The following is a 17,810-nucleotide window of genomic DNA, read 5'->3' as shown; positions in this document are numbered from 1 at the left end:
GCTAGGTTGCCAGCTTGCCCTGAGGTCTGCAATTCCACGTTCAAGTTCCTTCTCAGCTTAAGTGAATGCCATCCAGCCCTAGTGTATTAACCTGCAACTTGTCTAAGACCTTTTGTGTATTTTCTTCCAGTCAAGCTGGCTCTGCTGACCTCTTTGCTAGAAAAAAAAAAAAAAGTTGAGTGTTAGAACCTCCCAACATATTCAACAGAAAAACACTAACAAAAGCTGAACTGTTCTGCCACAGATCCCTCATCCCTGCATCTTCTTTTCATACCTTTTCCTTTTGTGGTCATGGAATCATAGAATAGTTTGGGTTGGAAGGGACCTTAAAGATATCTAGTTCCCACCTTAAAGATCATCTAGTAGTCCCACTGATTCCCTAGCGTACTTTCTGCTTTTGGTGAATTTAAGGAAATTTCCATTATCAGATTAAGCAAAGCATTCTTCAGATTTTTTTAACCCATTCACATTCTTTTTTCATTTAAACAATCTGTAAAATATTGCCTCCCTTGTTGTTCTCATTTCGACAAAGTGTGCATCTCTTAACTATCACCTGTTATACCTTACTACTCTTTTGTGATTTAGTTTCCCATTAAGATACTTTTCTGTTTGTCTGTCTTTATCTCAGCATCCTTTTTTCATCTATACTATTACAATTTATCTTCATTGTAGTTTGCGATGTGTGAATTGTTAAAGCAAATCTGTTGGTTTTGCAGGTGGTCTACTCTTTGCAATTAATGGAATGCCTTATCCTGGAGAGGCAGAACCAGTGCAAGGATTTGTGATGAACTTCTCTACTGGAGAAATAATTGATACTTTCATTCCACTTAGAAAGGTAGAGTACTGCAGAGCGTGCCTGGTGCTTTTAGTTATATATATGAGAATGTCAGTAACATCCTACTTCTCCAATTGTCATAAGACTATAACAGGAAGTAAGATGTTTTATAATGTAAGGTTTAATTTATAATTTAAAAGGAATTGTTTATAATATTAACTTAATAAAAACACTGGAATTTGGGGTCTTAGTTCTACATGTGGTACGACTTCAAAAATTATTCTACCCTGAAGGTGATTCCTACAGATCAAATATTCAGTTAAGGTAAATCTACCCTGTTGCAAGCATGTGATTCTTGAAAGCTGAATTAAGAGAAGAATGAATGACTTGAAATTTTCGTATATTTAGATGTTAGTAATACTTCAGAAAGTAGAAATTTATCTCCTAAGCAGAAATAAAATTAAACTGTATGGTTACATCTCTTCTTTAGAGAAGAAAAGTGTGGAAGTTAAGGCTAAATGTCATTCATGCAGTATTATACATAAAAATTATGTATATTTAAAAAAAATTTTTCCATATATTATCTTAGACTAAAGAATTAGTGCTAAGATTCCAGTGTCTAGGTATTATGTATGCTCTGTTATTTGCAGCCCAGTTTTAAATTGTATTAGAAAGCATTATATTTTTGAGTATTGCAAATAGCTGTGTGGCATACAAACTCTGACAAAACCTAAATATGTGGTGTTGAAACCAAGGTTCATTATTTTAAGTATCTATTTCACAGGATAAGATTGAATGCAAGAACATAACTATTTAGCGTTATTACATCTAATAATCTAAGTGTCATCCCTGGAGAAGGCAAACATGCAATAGAAATGGAATTCCATTCTCTTCACTTATGTTAGACCTTCATGCCAGTGACTGCTGCGTTTACCAGTCTAAGGTCTGAACATGACCAGTCTCAAGTAGGGTGAAGGAGGCTTCATTAATGTGTAGACACCTAAGAGTAATCTGTGACTGCTTATCTCCACAGAGCTTTGAGATGCCACATGATGTTGTTGCTTCAGAAGATAAAACGGTATTCATTGGAGATGTTCATGCCAGAGCAGTGTGGAAGTTTGCATCCACAGAAAGTATGTTCTTTTTGTCCTTAATGTCACAACTTCACATTTTGTATCATTGCATCAGTACTGCTTATCTGGTACCACTGGAAAAGAACCTGGTGGCTTAATGACAGTGATATAAGTACGCTACATGCTCTGCCTGCAGAAGTTGTGTGCTACTGCTCAGTTTTCATTAAAAGAGCATTCTTCAATATTGTTGCAAGCTCTGTCAAAGGGGACTCCTGAACGCATGGGTTCATCTGTCACAAAAGGAATCAAAATGCATTTGCCTCGTGGTAGATCAATCACTTGTTGTGTCAGTACCTTCTTAAACAAAAGCATGACTCTTTACTATATTAGTAATTTTAACATATCATTTGTTGGGAAGTCAGTTGCTTTCTTTTACGTTATAATACAGGAAACTCACAGGGGCTAAAGTAAAAGCACAAGACAATTTAAAGTTCATATTCATTTAATTGGGAGTATTCATCATTAGAAAATAAATCTGGTCTAATTTGAAGTTCTGTTTCCATGAGCTGGAAACACTTCCCAGTTTTAAACTCGTAACCCCCAAGCGAAGGAGCCTGACTTCAGGGAGAGGGACCTGATTAATCAGACATCAATTTAGTAGGATTTAGAGAGAGATTAGGTATTTTGCAGGAATAAGAATATAATCCACTGGTACATTATATTGGATTAAATACATGAGAGGGGTAAAGCCTCAGGCTTCAGGGTGTTAGCCAACCAGTAAGAGCCTACTGTTATAAATGAACTTCTGACTAACTCAGTTATTCCATGTTTGTCTGTTTATAATTCATGGGTTTTCCTTTGGGACATCTGGTAACAGCTACTATTAGTAACAGGAAACTGAACCAGATGAATTGTAATTCTGACTAGATATGGCAATTTCTGCATATAGGAACCTGAAAAAGAATGCTTCAAGGCTTTTATTCAAAGAAACATGAGAACCAAAAATAATGGAATTATTAATCACTTCCATGTTAGATGAGGAAATTCCTGAACCTTTACATGCCCACAAAATCTCCTTGGTGAATTTCAGATGCTGATGGGATTGTTTACTGTGGAATTGCACTGTACATTTGAGAAAGCTAGCGGTAAAATGTCACTGAGTGTTTTTTCTGAAATGTCAGTTGTCCTGAAGAGTAATTTTGTTTTACAGAAATGGAACATCGGTCAGTTAAAAAGGCTGGTATTGAGGTACAGGAGATAAAAGGTTAGTCTAACTCATTATGGAAAAGAAGGAACCAATATTTTCACCTAGTTAGATGGGAAACTGTTAATTAGTTTTACTGTTGTTTTATTTTTCACAATCATTTTATACAGTAGGTATAGTTAAAATAGGTGGCATAAAAAGCACTAGAAAGCAGCTTGTAACAGTGCTATCTAGTAGGTTCTATTTTACGCCTAATCTAAACATTTCATTTTTAATGATGATACGTGCTTCACAGATACTAAGATAAAAATTTAGCTAGTGGCTTAATTCTTTACCACCATCTGGTATGGTCCAGATTGATATCTGTGTCAGCTCCCTTAGATGCAGACACAGTTGTGAAATATAACTGATAGATACTCTCCAGCACCCTTCTGCCTGCTCCACAACCTTCAGCCACCAAAAAAGGCTTATTTTTTTTCTGTTGTCAAGCCTGAACCTCCCCTGGTGGAGTTTGAGGCCATTCCCTCTTGTCCTCTCCCCTGTCACTTCAGAGAAGAGGCCAGCTAGTTCATCGTTCTGCATAGTCTTTCAGCACACAGCCTTGCCAGTCACACTATATGGCAAAAATAATTTTTTTTTTTCTATTTATGTTTATTTCCCTAGATTTGCTGCTTTCTCTTTTTTCAATTTACCTGCAGGAAACCTTAAAAAAAATGGTAAAAGAACTAAAAATATATAGAAGCTTAATATAAGGAAATAAAAAACACATGTAGAGAAGATTGAAAAGGGTAAAATAGCAATTCAGGATGGTGAAAGTAGTAGGTCTTTTATGCTGAAAAGGAGAAGTTCATTTGCCTTCCAGAAAAACAGTACCAGAGTCCAGGGTATGGAGAGGTCTTTAGAAAATGTTCAAATGTTCCTGACTGGTTTTCTTTGGTTGAATTCAGACTTTGTGTGGTTTGCTGTAGGCATGTATATGCAGACAAATATGAAAAGGTCCCAACTGCCAATTACAAGCATATAGTAAAAAGTAAAATAAAGGAAGCTGATGTTATAAAATAATGAAATCCTTATCATCAAAACAGTAATCTTTCTGTTTCATCTTTGTTGGTACATCAGTCCTTCTGAAGTACTTAAAAGGGAAGTGTTGACATTACAGCATCCACAGTACAACAAATGTAGGTATATATTAATGCATTTCAGCTTTCTGTAGCAAGGTGCCATGCTAGCTCACACTTCTGCTGTTACAGAGAAAAATGCAATCATATCACAAAAGGACTTCAAAGTAACAATCTCTGAAAATGCTTTGAGTTCGTAGATTGAAATGAACGTCTTTCGATGCCACTTGAAGAAAACAGATAGCAAATGGTCTTTGTGTCATCCTCTGCTTAATAAATGGATAGTAATAACCTGCACTTTCACAGCCTCCTGATGACAGACTGTTACTATTGCTTGCACTGCTATGAAGTGGGGTGTGGAGAGAGATGGGCAGAGATGGGCAAGGAAAATGGCTATAACTGCTGCACAGACAGCATGTTACCACTGTATCATTGTTATCATTGTATTAGTGTTAAATGTAAACTGAAGCATTTACTATTCTTTCAGAATAGTATACCATTTAAAGTTTGATACAGGATCAAAACAGAGTTGATTCAGAGTATTTCTGATGCAGCTACTTCTTAAGAGGTGGAGTAAAATCACACTTCAAAGGTGGATGGTTTTACTCATTAAAAGTTAGCAAAAAAACGTGATCTTTTATGCACATACAAAACAACAATAGAGAGTTTTATTGGAATTGGTTTTCTTCTGGTAACAAATTAGTCAGGAATGATTGAGTGCAGTTTTCAAAAACTCTCCAGATTTACGGAGCCCAAGTTCTTTTACAGAATGTAACAGTTTTGAAAATTCAACCCTTTGTCAGAAGTTTACTAGAAAGAACATTACATGTTTTTCTTTTTGTTGTATGGCAATACAGTGTATACTGGATTTCTGTATTTCTTATGCAGTGTGTACTGGATTTCTGTATTTCTTATGCAAATGTTATTATCCAAAGGAGATATTTAATTGCTATTACATCACACACCTATTTGTAAAAATAGATCTTTGGGGGATTTTCCTGTCTTTTAAGTGATAGATACTTTTTAAGACAAAACTCTCCCTGACAGCTCTCCTCTCTCCATTTGAGAAATGGGGAGGGCATCTTTGCTAGTGAGTAGTATCATTCAGACTCTTTCTGCCTTATGTTCAGGAAAACATCAGCAAGAACTAAAAATGTCTCCATAATTGTCTTTTGTTTTCCTTTTGCTCAATGCTTCAGGTGGTCTACTTTGTTCTTCTCATATCACCTTGTTCTGTGTTGCTTGATGCATATGGTTTACATATTGAAATTGTCTTCTTTTTTAAAGAACGAGAAACAATTGTAGAAGCCAGATTGAAAAACAACCCAGAATCAACAGGCCCTCTAAAGAAGCAGGAAAAGCAACGTTTGGTCCAACAGGCCAGCACTGGAGTTTCCTTTGTTCTTATTACAACTCTTGTAATTATCCCTGTTGTTGTCCTGCTGGCAATTTTAGTATTTATTCGGTGGAGGAAGACAACTCTGTGTGGAGGTAATCATGAATAGCTCTAGAGAACAGGCTTTTACTATTCCGGTTCAAAATATCACTGTATGTTGATGGACAAGGGTGTGAAGAGAGAGCTACTGTCTCTTTACCCTTCTAAACAGTTACCGCGATGCTTCATACAAACTAAGAAGCTGCATGCGTACATTAATTGGTGTCAAGCTGAAAATTGATATCTCAGAAATAACTAGAATATTCACATTGTCTAAAGTGAATAAATTGTAATAGTCTGAGCATAGTTTGATTTTCAATTTGGGCTCTTTAAATTGTTGCAAACAAAGGACTTTATAGGTATTATAAAGGTATAAGCAAAATGCAAACAGATAACATTTATAAGAGATTATATCTTATTGTTCAGTACTACCTTGTGCATTTTGTGAGTCAGAAATGCACCTCCATCTGTTGCTGTAAGAACTTTAATTGGTACTTGCAGTGTGTTCTTAAGTATTAATATATAATACTATTTTCGAGAAACCTGTAGACTGCAGTGGGAGTTTAATTATTACACTTGTTATTTTGTATGGTATGAATACTTTTATGAAGATAAGAGAAGAAAAGCTACATGGAATAGACAAATAACAGAGTCATTGTTTGTCCACTAGCTAGGACATACCATAATAGAATAAGTAACTCCGATGATCTAACTGTCTGAGTTGAGTCCAATGGCATGAGGTTTAACAAGACCAAGTGCCAGGTCCTGCACTTGGGGCACAACAACCCTGTGCAGTGCTACAGACTCGGAGAAGTCCGTCTAGAAAGGTGCCTGGAGGAGAGGGACCTGGGGGTGTTGGTTGACAGCCAACTGAACATGAGCCAGCAGGGTGCCCAGGTGGCCAAGAAGGCCAATGGCATCTTGGCTTGTATCAGAAACGGCATGACCAGCAGGTCCAGGGAGGTTATTCTCCCTCTGTGCTCGGCACTGGTGAGATTGCTCCTTGAATACTGTGTTCAGTTCTGGGCCCCTCACCACAAGAAGGATATTGAGGCTCTGGAGCAAGTCCAGAGAAGAGCAACAAAGCTGGTGAAGGGGCTGGAGAACAGGCCTTACGAGGAGCGGCTGAGAGAGCTGGGGTTGTTTAGCCTGGAGAAGAGGAGGCTGAGGGGAGATCTCATTGCTCTCTACAACTACCTGAAAGGAGGTTGTGGAGAGGAGGGTGCTGGCCTCTTCTCCCAAGTGACAGGTGACAGGACAAGAGGGAATGGTCTCAAGCTCTGCCAGGGGAGATTTAGGCTGGACATTAGGAAAAAATTTTTCACAGAAATGGTCCTTGGGCACTGGACCAGGCTGCCCAGGAAGGTGGTTGATTCACCTTCCCTGGAGGTGTTTAAGGCACGGGTGGATGAGGTGCTAAGGGGCATGGTTTAGTGTTTGATAAGAATGGTTGGACTCGATGATCTGGTGCATCTCTTCCAACTTGGTTATTCTGTGATTCTATGATTCTAACTGCACAACTAGATTGAATGCATTTTACTTGCAGCTTTCATATGCAGCATCTTGGCTCTTTATATTCAAACATGTTTAGCATATCAAATGTGCTAACAGTCTCGACTACTGGAGCACTGTCATTAGTGGATATGATCTGTACAAGCGTCTTTGCATTCCATTTGGATTCAAGCAATGCTTGAATTTATTGTATCAAAAAGAATGATACCGTTACATTGGTAAGGTTCTGGCACAGATTTGTGGAAACTATGTGGTATATTGGACAAAACAGTTTGATTGTGGCATTTAATTTTCCTTCAGGTAAAGAGTTACCAGGGAGAAGGATGTAGTTTATAACAGGGGAGAGAAAGTTCCTGCAAAACATATAAAGAAATTTACTGATCACTGTGCTTCAGAAAGTCAGTCTTCTCTGGAGGGAAATAACAGCATATCAAATGTCAAGCTATATTTTGCAATGTTCTGGAATGTAGTTGTGCACATTATAACTGACAAATTTCTTGTACTTCCTATAAAGTCTTGACACCAACATAAGTAAAGAGCTGAGGGAATTAAATTCTTAGGAATAACCTGCATACAAATCTTAGTGGCTGAATTGGCATAAATTGAACATCTGTGGTATGCTAATTTTGTTAGGAATTATAATTTCATCTTAATCAAGAAGCTGAAAAGTACCAATTTATTGAATGTCTGTGCTTTGTATGAGACAATACAGATAATTAGAATGACTTTCCTAGCTCATTTTTGAAATCTACCTTATTTTTCAGCTGATGGGGAACACAAACTTGATCCAAGTTCAGGCAGAATTTTAGGGAAACTTAAAGGTAAGTCTAAGTCATTGGAGATCTTTCCAGAATGCAGTAATTGGAGGGTTTTTCCTATATTCACTTGTCTTTGAATAACAATTTTGATAGAACTCTCTCAGAGGAAAGATTGGAGGCAAACGTCAGGTGCTTTGTGGAACTGTCTTTAACAATACTTTTCATCCACCATTACCTGTCTGCTGGAGACGCTGTGTGGGAGTACAGTATCTGTTATAATGAGTGAATGAAATTAAGCTCTTCAAGACTAAGGACTGATGGGAACACAAGAAGCCTGTGTAATGACTTAATACAACAGTGGCTGCTGAAAATATAGTTTGAAGCTTCTGCTTCAAAGATTAATTTCCTTCCTCTTTCATAATCTCTATACTTAGCTTTTATGGCTCATGTGCTGATCTGTAAAAACAGTTTCTGGAAAGACACTTAAAATATTATCTCCACTATTCTACTGAATAAGTAGATAGAGTTTTATTCCCCCTGTACAGTAAAGCAAATCTTATGACAAGCCTTTCCTTTCCACAGGGAAAGGCAGTGGTGGCCTTAACCTGGGGAACTTCTTTGCAAGTCACAAAGGCTACAGCCGAAAAGGGTTTGACCGACTGAGCACTGAAGGAAGTGATCAAGAAAAAGATGAAGATGACAGCACAGATTCAGAGGAAGAGTGTTCAGCACCTCCACTCCCACCAGCACCTTCATCATCCTGAAACCAGCCTTTGAGTTCTCCATTATATGTTCAACACAGAATGTCAGATTCCTTTCCCCTTAAGCACGTTTAAGATTTTATGTATTTAATTGTAAACTGTACTAGTCTATGTGGGGCTGTACACTAGTTCCTTTAATTTTTGTTTGGTTTCAGTTCTGGTTATTTAAGTATAGAAATTCCTTATCAGTGCCATTGTTTTTTATGTGAACATCTTAATTCAGAAAACAGTCTTCTAATTGCAGCACTGATTTAAAGCAGTAGTGTTTTCTCATCTGAATTTGGGGATCTTGTAAATAAGTCTTACTATCTGCTTCATCAAAATATTTTTCCCACAACTATTGAGTTGCCAGTTTCTGTTTTGTGCCTTTCCTATTCTGTCCTTAACCTGTTGCAGAGAAAATACAGTGCCACAAGAATATGAAGCTGCTAAATCTTCTATTTTTTTAAAATCACTAACATTATATTGCATTGAAGGAAAGATAAAAGTCTCTATTTAATTTTTTTTTCTTCCTCCTAACTTGATGTGTTTCTGGGATGTCTTATTTTTAGATAGTATCACTGTTAGAACACTATTTTCAGAAGCTGAATGTAATTTGTGTAATAAAGTATTCGCAGAGCATTAGCTGTTGTAGTGTACTTTGTAATTTTCTTACACTTTAAAGTTTTTTGTATAAAATTTTTGTAGAAGTTACTCAGCCCACTTAAAACAGTAAAAACATTCATGTCTTCTACCAGCAGAGAAGAAGTGCTATTTTGTATGGAAACTGGAATTTTTTTTTTTATTATGTCACAAAGGATTTCTTTAAAGGTTAATAATTTACATACATATACAAAGTCAACCTTAAACGTTAAAAGAGGAATTTTACTTGTAAAGTAAAACTTCACAGCATTTACTTTAGTAAAACGTGGAGCCTGTGTCTCAAATTAAATACACAAATTAGTCAGGGCAGGCATCTAATATACCTGATCTGTAGTACTGATTTTCCTGCTTTTCCACACTTCGTTCTTCATTCATACAACAGCAGTTCTCAATCTGATTATATGTTTATTCATTGAACAGGAGATTCGCAGAAGACCTGCTAGGCCGTTATTCAGGCTGTGAGTCATCTGAAGTGTGAATCATTGTGTGACATCATGATTTATCAGTATAGTTTGAGGATCAGAGCATGATTAATCTCCTTTTAAAACCCCTATGACAAACAGAGTGTACACAGCTGTAATTACTGCAAGTTTCACGGAATCACAGAATGGTTTCTATTGGATGCGACCTTTAAGATGATCATTGAGTCCAACTATCAATCCAGTCCCGCTATGACCACCACTTGACCGTGTCCCCAGGTACAACAAGCTCTCATCTTTTAAACAACTCTAGGGATTGTGACTCAACTACCTCCCTGGGAAGCCTGTTCTATTGCTTGACAAACAGCTTTCATTATCATCATTGCAAGTTTTAGGCTATTGCCAGTGTTGAGCTTGAAAAACACGCTTTTAGTTTCTTGTTCCAGCAGGTTTTAGAAGGTGGTTTTTGAGGGAATATGAGTAATGATAGGGGAGCAAAAGATATGATTTTCCTCCCCTACCTCCCCAGCAACATTTTAAGAAATCTCCTTTTTTCTGGAACAAAAATTTAAGTCTTTTTCACGTTGTTTTTTTCTGAAGTATAGAAAATTCTCCAGGATAGCTTTCTAAATTGCTGAATTCAGTTTCATTTGACTGTATTTATAGTATGCACTCTTTAAAGTTTCTTGCTAATTTCTGTTTTCCTAATGCTACAATCAGAATGGCCTGTTTCTGTCTCACTTTTGAAAGCAAGACCTTGCTATATTTAGCTGTGGCCTTGATCCCCTGCTCGTTTACAGGAAGTTTTCAGTGACAGAAATTGAAACCTGTGGTAGCACTGCTATCATAGGTGGTGTATGTAGCATCGATTCTAAAAGATCACAGGCTTTCCTCAGAAGTGATGAGTAAATGTATATTTCCCTAATATTTGGATAGCTGATACAATATCCATCTGATGTTGCGTTTACTCTGCTTCCATGGTATTGGCTCGATGAAGATAATATGCATCTGCCTCCTGATGATTATTTCTGGTTAAAAAAAATGCTTTGTTGAGGTGAAAGTAGCTCAACACAGTTTAACTGAAAGGTAAAACAGATTAATTCAGCGTAAGTAATAATCTACTCTCTGGAATTCAGAGGTCAGTCTCTACAGTAATCCTGGGCGACATAAAAAGCATGTCAAGGCAGGTGATTCCTCTGCTCTGGTGAGACCTCACCTGAATTACTGTGTTCAGCTCTGGAGTCCTCGGCACAGGAAAGACGGAAGCCTGTTGAAGCAGGTCCAGAGGAGGGCCGTAAAAATTATCAGAGAGATGGAAGACCTCTCCTATGAAGACTAGGACAGTTGGGATTGTTCAGCCTGGAGAAGAGAGTGATCTGGAACAGCTTATTTTGGTCTTTCAATAATTAAAGCAGGGCTGTAAGAAAGACACAGAAAGTCTTTACTGAGGCCTGGAGGGACAGGCCAAGTGGCAATGGTTTTAAACTCAAAGAGGGTAGATTTAGATTATGTTTGGGGAAGACATTCTTTTACTCTGTGGGTGGTGAGACACTGGAACAGGTGAGGAACTGTTTGTGAGGGCAGACTGGGGCAACTTCAAGCTGCTATGAGAAGGACACGCTGAACCATAATATGCAGGTTGTCACCCAAGTCAGCTGAAGATGTCCCAATTAAATGAAATTGCCATCCCAATTAAGCAGCTGTCCATGCCACAAGTATCATTAGGTATAAAATAATTCCATGGGAAGCATCTTGATTAGGCAGAGTTCTCTAATCAAGCAGTACACTGTTGTGCTTAATGAGGATTTATAGATCAGTAAATTGCAACAGCTTCTTCCTTGTGAAAGCTAGATTTATTTGTGTTTTATCAGAAAAATATTATTTTTCAGGTCTGTAATGTCTGTCATGCTACAGGGAGTTAAGTATGGGTCAGTAATCTCTGCACCATCTTGCCATTCAAACACACATATGGGAACTTGTTTGAAAGACTACGTATGTATTACCAATACAGGTTTTGGGAAGCAGATCACTGCTGAGCAATTCAAAAGCAGCTTTACCATTTAAATGGGTTATACTTCTAAATTTGAAAAATTGTGTTATGATGTAATTCACAATTTGTGTGGATTCGTATAATATACTAATCAAACAAACAAACCAAAAACTAAACCCAACAGAATTAAATGTCCAGGTCAATTAAAAGTAAAGACTGAAATTAGACCACTGTATTTTCTATGTAAAACAGATGCTAGTAAACCCTGCCTCTGTCACATCCTGATTTTCCTTTACCTGTTTTTTGATTCTTAAATGTGAAATTGTTTTTTCTCCATTGTGAATTATCAACATTTGCTATCAAAATTTATACTATAACGTCCTCAAACTCCTCTCCAATACCTGTGAAAAATTTAGACTTATCTAAATAGCTAAACATTACTGGCAGAAGATATGATGAGAGGTAACAGTGTAGAGGGGGATTTAAAATTTCCAGTGGCAGCTACTTACCCAAGCAAAACATGACCTTGCTGTTTCGGGATGTGGTGGCTGGAAAACTTGAAGGAGCATCCAGGTGGATTTGTTACACACATATTTGAAGACATACAAGGGAGAGCTGCATACAGGTCAACCTGGAAGCTACACTAGAATTTTCTAAATACTACAGGTTATGAAGACACTGCTCCTTTCTTTATCTCCTTTCCACTAGTGTCTCCTATTAATTAGTTGCATGTGAAGCATGGCATCTGCGAATGAAGATCTGTCTAATTTTATTGTACAACTTGCAGCAGAGCAATTTGTTCCTAACAAATAGTCAGTGGTAACAGTTCAGCAAACTAAGGAAATTATTGATTACCAACTACATTTATTTTTCCAACTGAAATATATGAGAAATATTTTAATAATTTTTTTAATTAGAATTTAAGATTTGTGTCAGAATGAGCATAGGGCAACCCACACACCCAGCCATACAGGCTAAACCTGATGCTACTTATGTAGGTTTTAAGAGCAGCGTGCCGCCCTGTTCACTGCATTCCTCAATGCTTTGATATACTCCACCCATAAGTTACTACTTATGTAGTAACTAATAAGTTACTACATTCTTCAGCCATGGCAACCTAAAATTTCAGCACAAGACAAAAATCATTTGTGTTAAAAAGGACTGAATTCCACAATTCTGCTGTGTTTGAGTTGGGTCTCAGATCAGACCCTGAGCCACACATAAGAACTGAAGTGATGACATTTTGCCAGTATATGAAATCCAGCTCACAACAACCAAGTTCAAAGAGTAATGAAAGGTGAACCGTTCCTAGGAGGCTGCAAAGCTGAACTGAATGTTTGCCACAGGTGGCAGCTCTAGTATCAGCTACCTAATGTACAAGCAGGTGGGTTTTTTTATACTGTATCTAACTTGATGTGAAAGGTCAGTCATGCTGCCTTCACACAATGCAGGTCATGTTGCTCTCAGAAAATTTTTTATGCTTCTGTAATTATCATCTGGCTATGCCTTTTGCTGTAACCAGTAGATAACTTTGCTGAGAATGCAGTTTGGGAAAGAAAGACTCAGAGAAACAACCCATTGGGCAGCACCTTCTGCAAGCAGAGCTCATGGTTGAGGCAGGGTGTGCAGGGTGCGCTCCTGCGCCCACAGGCTGCCACCGTGTGCCCACAAAAGCAGGCAGGGAAAGTCAAGGCTCAGTAAATCCGTAACGTCTCTGTCGCCAAATACATGGAAGTTAAGAGTCTAAAAAACTAAGTTTGCCATTACAATACCATAACTATACAACAAATCCTGCGCTGTTTCTATTTAGTCCGCTCTCCTTTTCCTGAGTCTAACATGTGTGGAAGTGCTGGATGACACCTCTGACTAAATATTCAAAATCAATATGGTGGGAAAACCTGAGTATTATTCATTGCATATCACAGAAATTCTGCACAAAATATAGATAACTTGTTTTCTGGTGGGCTTTTCTATTGAGGCTTTCATTGCTATGCCAGCCAGCAATACTGTTTTCAGTATGTCTGGGAACCAATGTGTTGCTATTCACTTTGTGCAGAAGCGGGTAGTGAGGCACAGAGAGACTAAAGGCATAAATTGTCAAATAACATCAACCAGTTTTAAGAAATCTGATTTATTCCCTTTTAATCCAGTCACTTACACATCACTTTATATATTCAAGGCAATGTTGCTTGCTTGCCTCCAGCTGAAGCTCTGAGTACTCCAGCTCTGCTTGTCAGATTCTTGTCCAGAAAAGGACCACACAAGGAACAACTGGCAAATTACCGGATGTTGTATCCAAGCGATCTGTGGACCATCGCAATAGCAACTTGTAGTGGGCCAGCACTACCTGGCAGACTGTGAGTACTATGTTTCCTACAGGCTGTTTCACTTAATGGTCTACCCATTTCTGCTACCAATGCAGCAAGGCTCCTGCCTCCATCATCACTGTAACACAGCATGAAGGTAAGATGGACTGCACATTACTGCAGCCAAGACCCCTGTGGGAAAATGATAAGCACATGGACCCGTCCTCAGAGCCTGTAGTAATGCCTGCTATAATGGGACAAATATATGGCAGCTCAGACAACCTGAGTGCAAATGTGGTCTTTGAGTACAAGTAGAAAGGACAAAAGGAAAACTGACTGGGGAATGCATCTCTCAGGATTAATAGTTATTGAATCAAATTGTTTGAGATTAAGTTACTGCTTGGTTACTTGTATCTGTAAGAGCTTTCCTTTTCAAATTAAAGCCTTTTTTAAAGTAGAAGGCTAAAATTGTCATAAATAAACAGGATTTGGCCATGTCTACATAATTTGATTACCAAGATTTCCACAGCAGGACAACAGAACTTCTAGTATGTGTAGAAATGTGTAATACCCATTTCCAGAGGACATGGCCAAATCCTGTTTATTTATGACAATTTTAGCCTTCTACTTTAAAAAATCATCTGGTCTCAACATGGCATTTCCTTCTGTTGAATTCACAGGTGGGCAGCATACCCTCAGGCCAACAAACGATGACAGCTGCTGATGTGACTTGCTGAGTTTCCACCATTCTAGGGCTTGCTAGTTATATTTTCAGCTAGTCCAGTAAGTTAACTGAAAGCATCCACTCCAATCCACAAAAATATGTTGCATTACATATTATAAAAATACCTAGAAGGTTACTATGCAAAGATGTTGACACTAGCTTATCTGGCTCTCAAAAGTGCTGTATTCAGAAGATCTGTTAACTGCTTGCTGTGAAAAACAAATCATATCTCACTGATACCCTCCAGCAGGGAACATTCAGTCTAGAGAGGCGAATAAATTTTAAAATAGCTGTAGCTGGAGAGTAAGAACACTTTTAACACAGAATGGGCAAGTGCTATTCAAAAGTTGAGAAGTATTGAAAACAAGAGAGGTGTGGGTTTCATTCCACGGTAAAACATTCTGAGTGTTCTTATAGAGTGTTTTCAATAGCAGATGTTTTTTATGGTGTTTTTCATCAAACTGTGAGCTCGTAGTTAGCGGCACTAGCAGCCTGAAGGATAAGCATTCATAGTTCTGTGCTGGGAGGTATAAGGAAACTTGCACTTTTTCTTTCATGCTGTACTTCCTTCCAGTCCTCCCCTCTCAACAACTTGCCACAAGGGGGCACAAAGTCTATTAGAAAACAGAATTTCTAAGCAATCCTTTATACAACATTCTTTTGCTACCGTTCTGTCATAAATCAAACCAGTGTGCCAGTGAAAAAGTCTGCAGATGGACATTGGTGTATTTATCCAGATTGTTTAAAATACAAACCAAGAGTAGGCAAGTCATGACTCAACGCAGTCACAAGGATACACTAAACAACCCTCTGCTGTGGAAAGTCTGAGAGGGGTTTCTCTAAGCTTACACACACGGTGTGTTGCTTGCAATTTCTCAGGTTTCCTGGTGGGATTTTTCTCAGTTTCTATTTATTTTCACGTCATTAGTTTGCAACCCCTTTATTTTATTTCAGTGAGTCTCCCATATGCAGATAAGGCCCCCATTTAAGTAGACTGAAGAGGCACTAATGCCTGCCTGTTAGAACAATATATCAAAATCTGGAGGAAGCCTGAATGACCATCAGTAAACTGTATATTAAATGCTTCTTTTCCCATTCCACTTCCTTTCTCTCCACTCTGGCTTTAACAATTACATAGTACTTCTGCTGCCATGGAGCTTCCCCAGAAAATGGCTCTGCAGTTTCTTATTTGCATATGGTCAAGTCAGTTGCAAGAAAAGTTTCTTTTACACCTAACAAAGCAGAAAAGAATCTTGCAGAGAGATCTCATATTCTGATTTTATTCCTGACACTATTTTTTCATACACACCATATATATGTGTGTGTGTGTGTGTGTGTGTATATATATATACACACACAAATAGCATGCATGTGCACACACAATATACCTAAAAAATTCCATTCTACCAGATGTCAGATCAGGCAATAATCATCGTGGAAGAAACCACGGTATGTACAGGGAAGAAGGAGTTGACTTAAAGAACCTAGGCCTTTGTTAAGAATTAGCATAGGAACAATTTAGCCTGTCATGTCATTATCATGAAATACACTTCCAGCACTTGTGGCACACAGCATCCAAATAGATTACTGTCTTTAAGCTAATTCCAGGGGAAAAAAAAAAACAACAAAACTGCATGGCTACAGTCCTCATCATTGGGAAAAAAATTAAACTAAAGTAAGGCCAATGTGCACAGTTACTGATTATGTCATTGGATATAGGGGGGGGGGTGGTTTACTACTGTAATTAGTTTGAGGAAATTTACTAGCATTTTTTTTTTTATTAAAGACAATCCATTTCACCTAGCCCACTTTTTTGCTTCCCTGACTGCTCTAGTCTGAGGACTATGAAGGTCAGCCCTTCTCAGAGGACAGCACCATTTGGGGATAACTGTAGTTAACAAAGACAGGCTTCTTAGCTTCTGTATGTTTGTCAACCCCCAGCTTTGTGTTGGCTTGTTCATCTCCAAGCGCTTTGTGCAGCTGATAAAGAGGAGAAACCTTTTAAGCCAGCATCCCCAACTGCCTCTCAGGACTCTTTCTGAAACAGTTTCAGTAGAGAAAAAGTATTTGTGTAGGACTGGATTTTCAGAGGTCACAAAATACTTTGAGTGTTAGGTATTTTAAGACAGGAACTTGTCACAGTGCAAAGCTCTTTTCTTACACGGCTGTGGCCCATGATATTAAAGGCATGTTGTACGTTAGGTACAGAGCCTGTAGAGAAATTCATGCCTAATCAGCCTTGAGGATCCCATCTTGTTACCCAAGATTACTTGAAAACTCTTAATAAAAAGAGCTCCCTGCTACCTGTGTTACAAGTCCCACAGTTTTCAGCAGCAGAGATGAGAGAGAATGCACACATTCAGAGAGTGAGATAAGCAAAACTTACACAGTATCAGATAGAATATGTCAAATTTCTAAATTAAATTCCTCGTTCCATCAGTCATCTAAAAAAACAATTGATTTGCATTCATCAGTGTTCCACAGACCAGTAACAACTTAATCAGGAAATCCAAAGAACAAGTTACAGCAGTGCTTCAACTTTCCTAGACCACTGTCAGTGGAAATTTCCAAATCTGTACTGGCTCTGGGAAGATGCAACATAAGGGAAAACAGATCTTTGTGAAGAAAGCACAAATGAATGATGAATGGGCCCAAGGCCAAGACTGCTCAAGAAATTAAAACTGGATTTGATAAGTGAAGAGCAGTTGAAGGCCTTGTTTGTTCAGGTGCAAAACATATCATGTACTTGATTTTGGCAGTTCTACTGTTGTGTGAAATTTCAGAACTGTAGGTTAGACTAGGCATCAAAAGCCATAAAAGTCACAGTTTGCAGCCTCTCAGAACAGGAAACTGTTTTATAACAGGAAAAGAACTGTGGAGGCAAAATTCACATGAAGTTGCTTAAATTACATTCATCCCATAGTATCTCTGCACATTAGGAATAAGTCATCTAAGAGTTAATGAAAAGGTCATCACAGTGAAATGATGTGTTGTGTCCTGAGGAGTTAACAGTAAGGCATGGTGACACTGCCCTTCTACAACAAAATCTGAAATTCAAATGCATGATGAGAACATGTGCTTTTACTAGGTTGT

The 17,810-nt window shown here is 38.0% G+C and overlaps 1 protein-coding gene across 7 annotated transcripts in view; it reads left to right on the top strand.

The window, feature by feature from the left end:
• The window catches only part of PAM (peptidylglycine alpha-amidating monooxygenase), a 115,928-nt gene extending 106,668 nt beyond the window's left edge, over positions 1-9,260 (top strand). For 4 of the 7 annotated variants that reach the window (XM_069880415.1, XM_069880414.1, XM_069880421.1 and 1 more), the window contains 6 exons: positions 717-835; positions 1,809-1,908; positions 3,059-3,112; positions 5,458-5,661; positions 7,882-7,938; positions 8,458-9,260. In XM_069880415.1, the coding sequence (XP_069736516.1) occupies positions 717-835; positions 1,809-1,908; positions 3,059-3,112; positions 5,458-5,661; positions 7,882-7,938; positions 8,458-8,639 (716 nt within the window). In that variant the 3' untranslated portion in view covers positions 8,640-9,260. The remainder of the gene's footprint in view (positions 1-716; positions 836-1,808; positions 1,909-3,058; positions 3,113-5,457; positions 5,662-7,881; positions 7,939-8,457) is intronic. The other 3 variants (XM_069880419.1, XM_069880418.1, XM_069880416.1) reach the window with 2 other exon arrangements.
• The last annotated feature ends 8,550 nt before the right edge of the window (positions 9,261-17,810 follow it).

This window comes from Phaenicophaeus curvirostris, chromosome Z, assembly GCF_032191515.1.
Source record: "Phaenicophaeus curvirostris isolate KB17595 chromosome Z, BPBGC_Pcur_1.0, whole genome shotgun sequence".
NCBI classification, from domain to species: domain Eukaryota; kingdom Metazoa; phylum Chordata; class Aves; order Cuculiformes; family Cuculidae; genus Phaenicophaeus; species Phaenicophaeus curvirostris.
The sequence above is the reverse complement of the archived record's forward strand: the minus strand, read 5'-3'. Positions and strand labels throughout refer to the sequence as shown.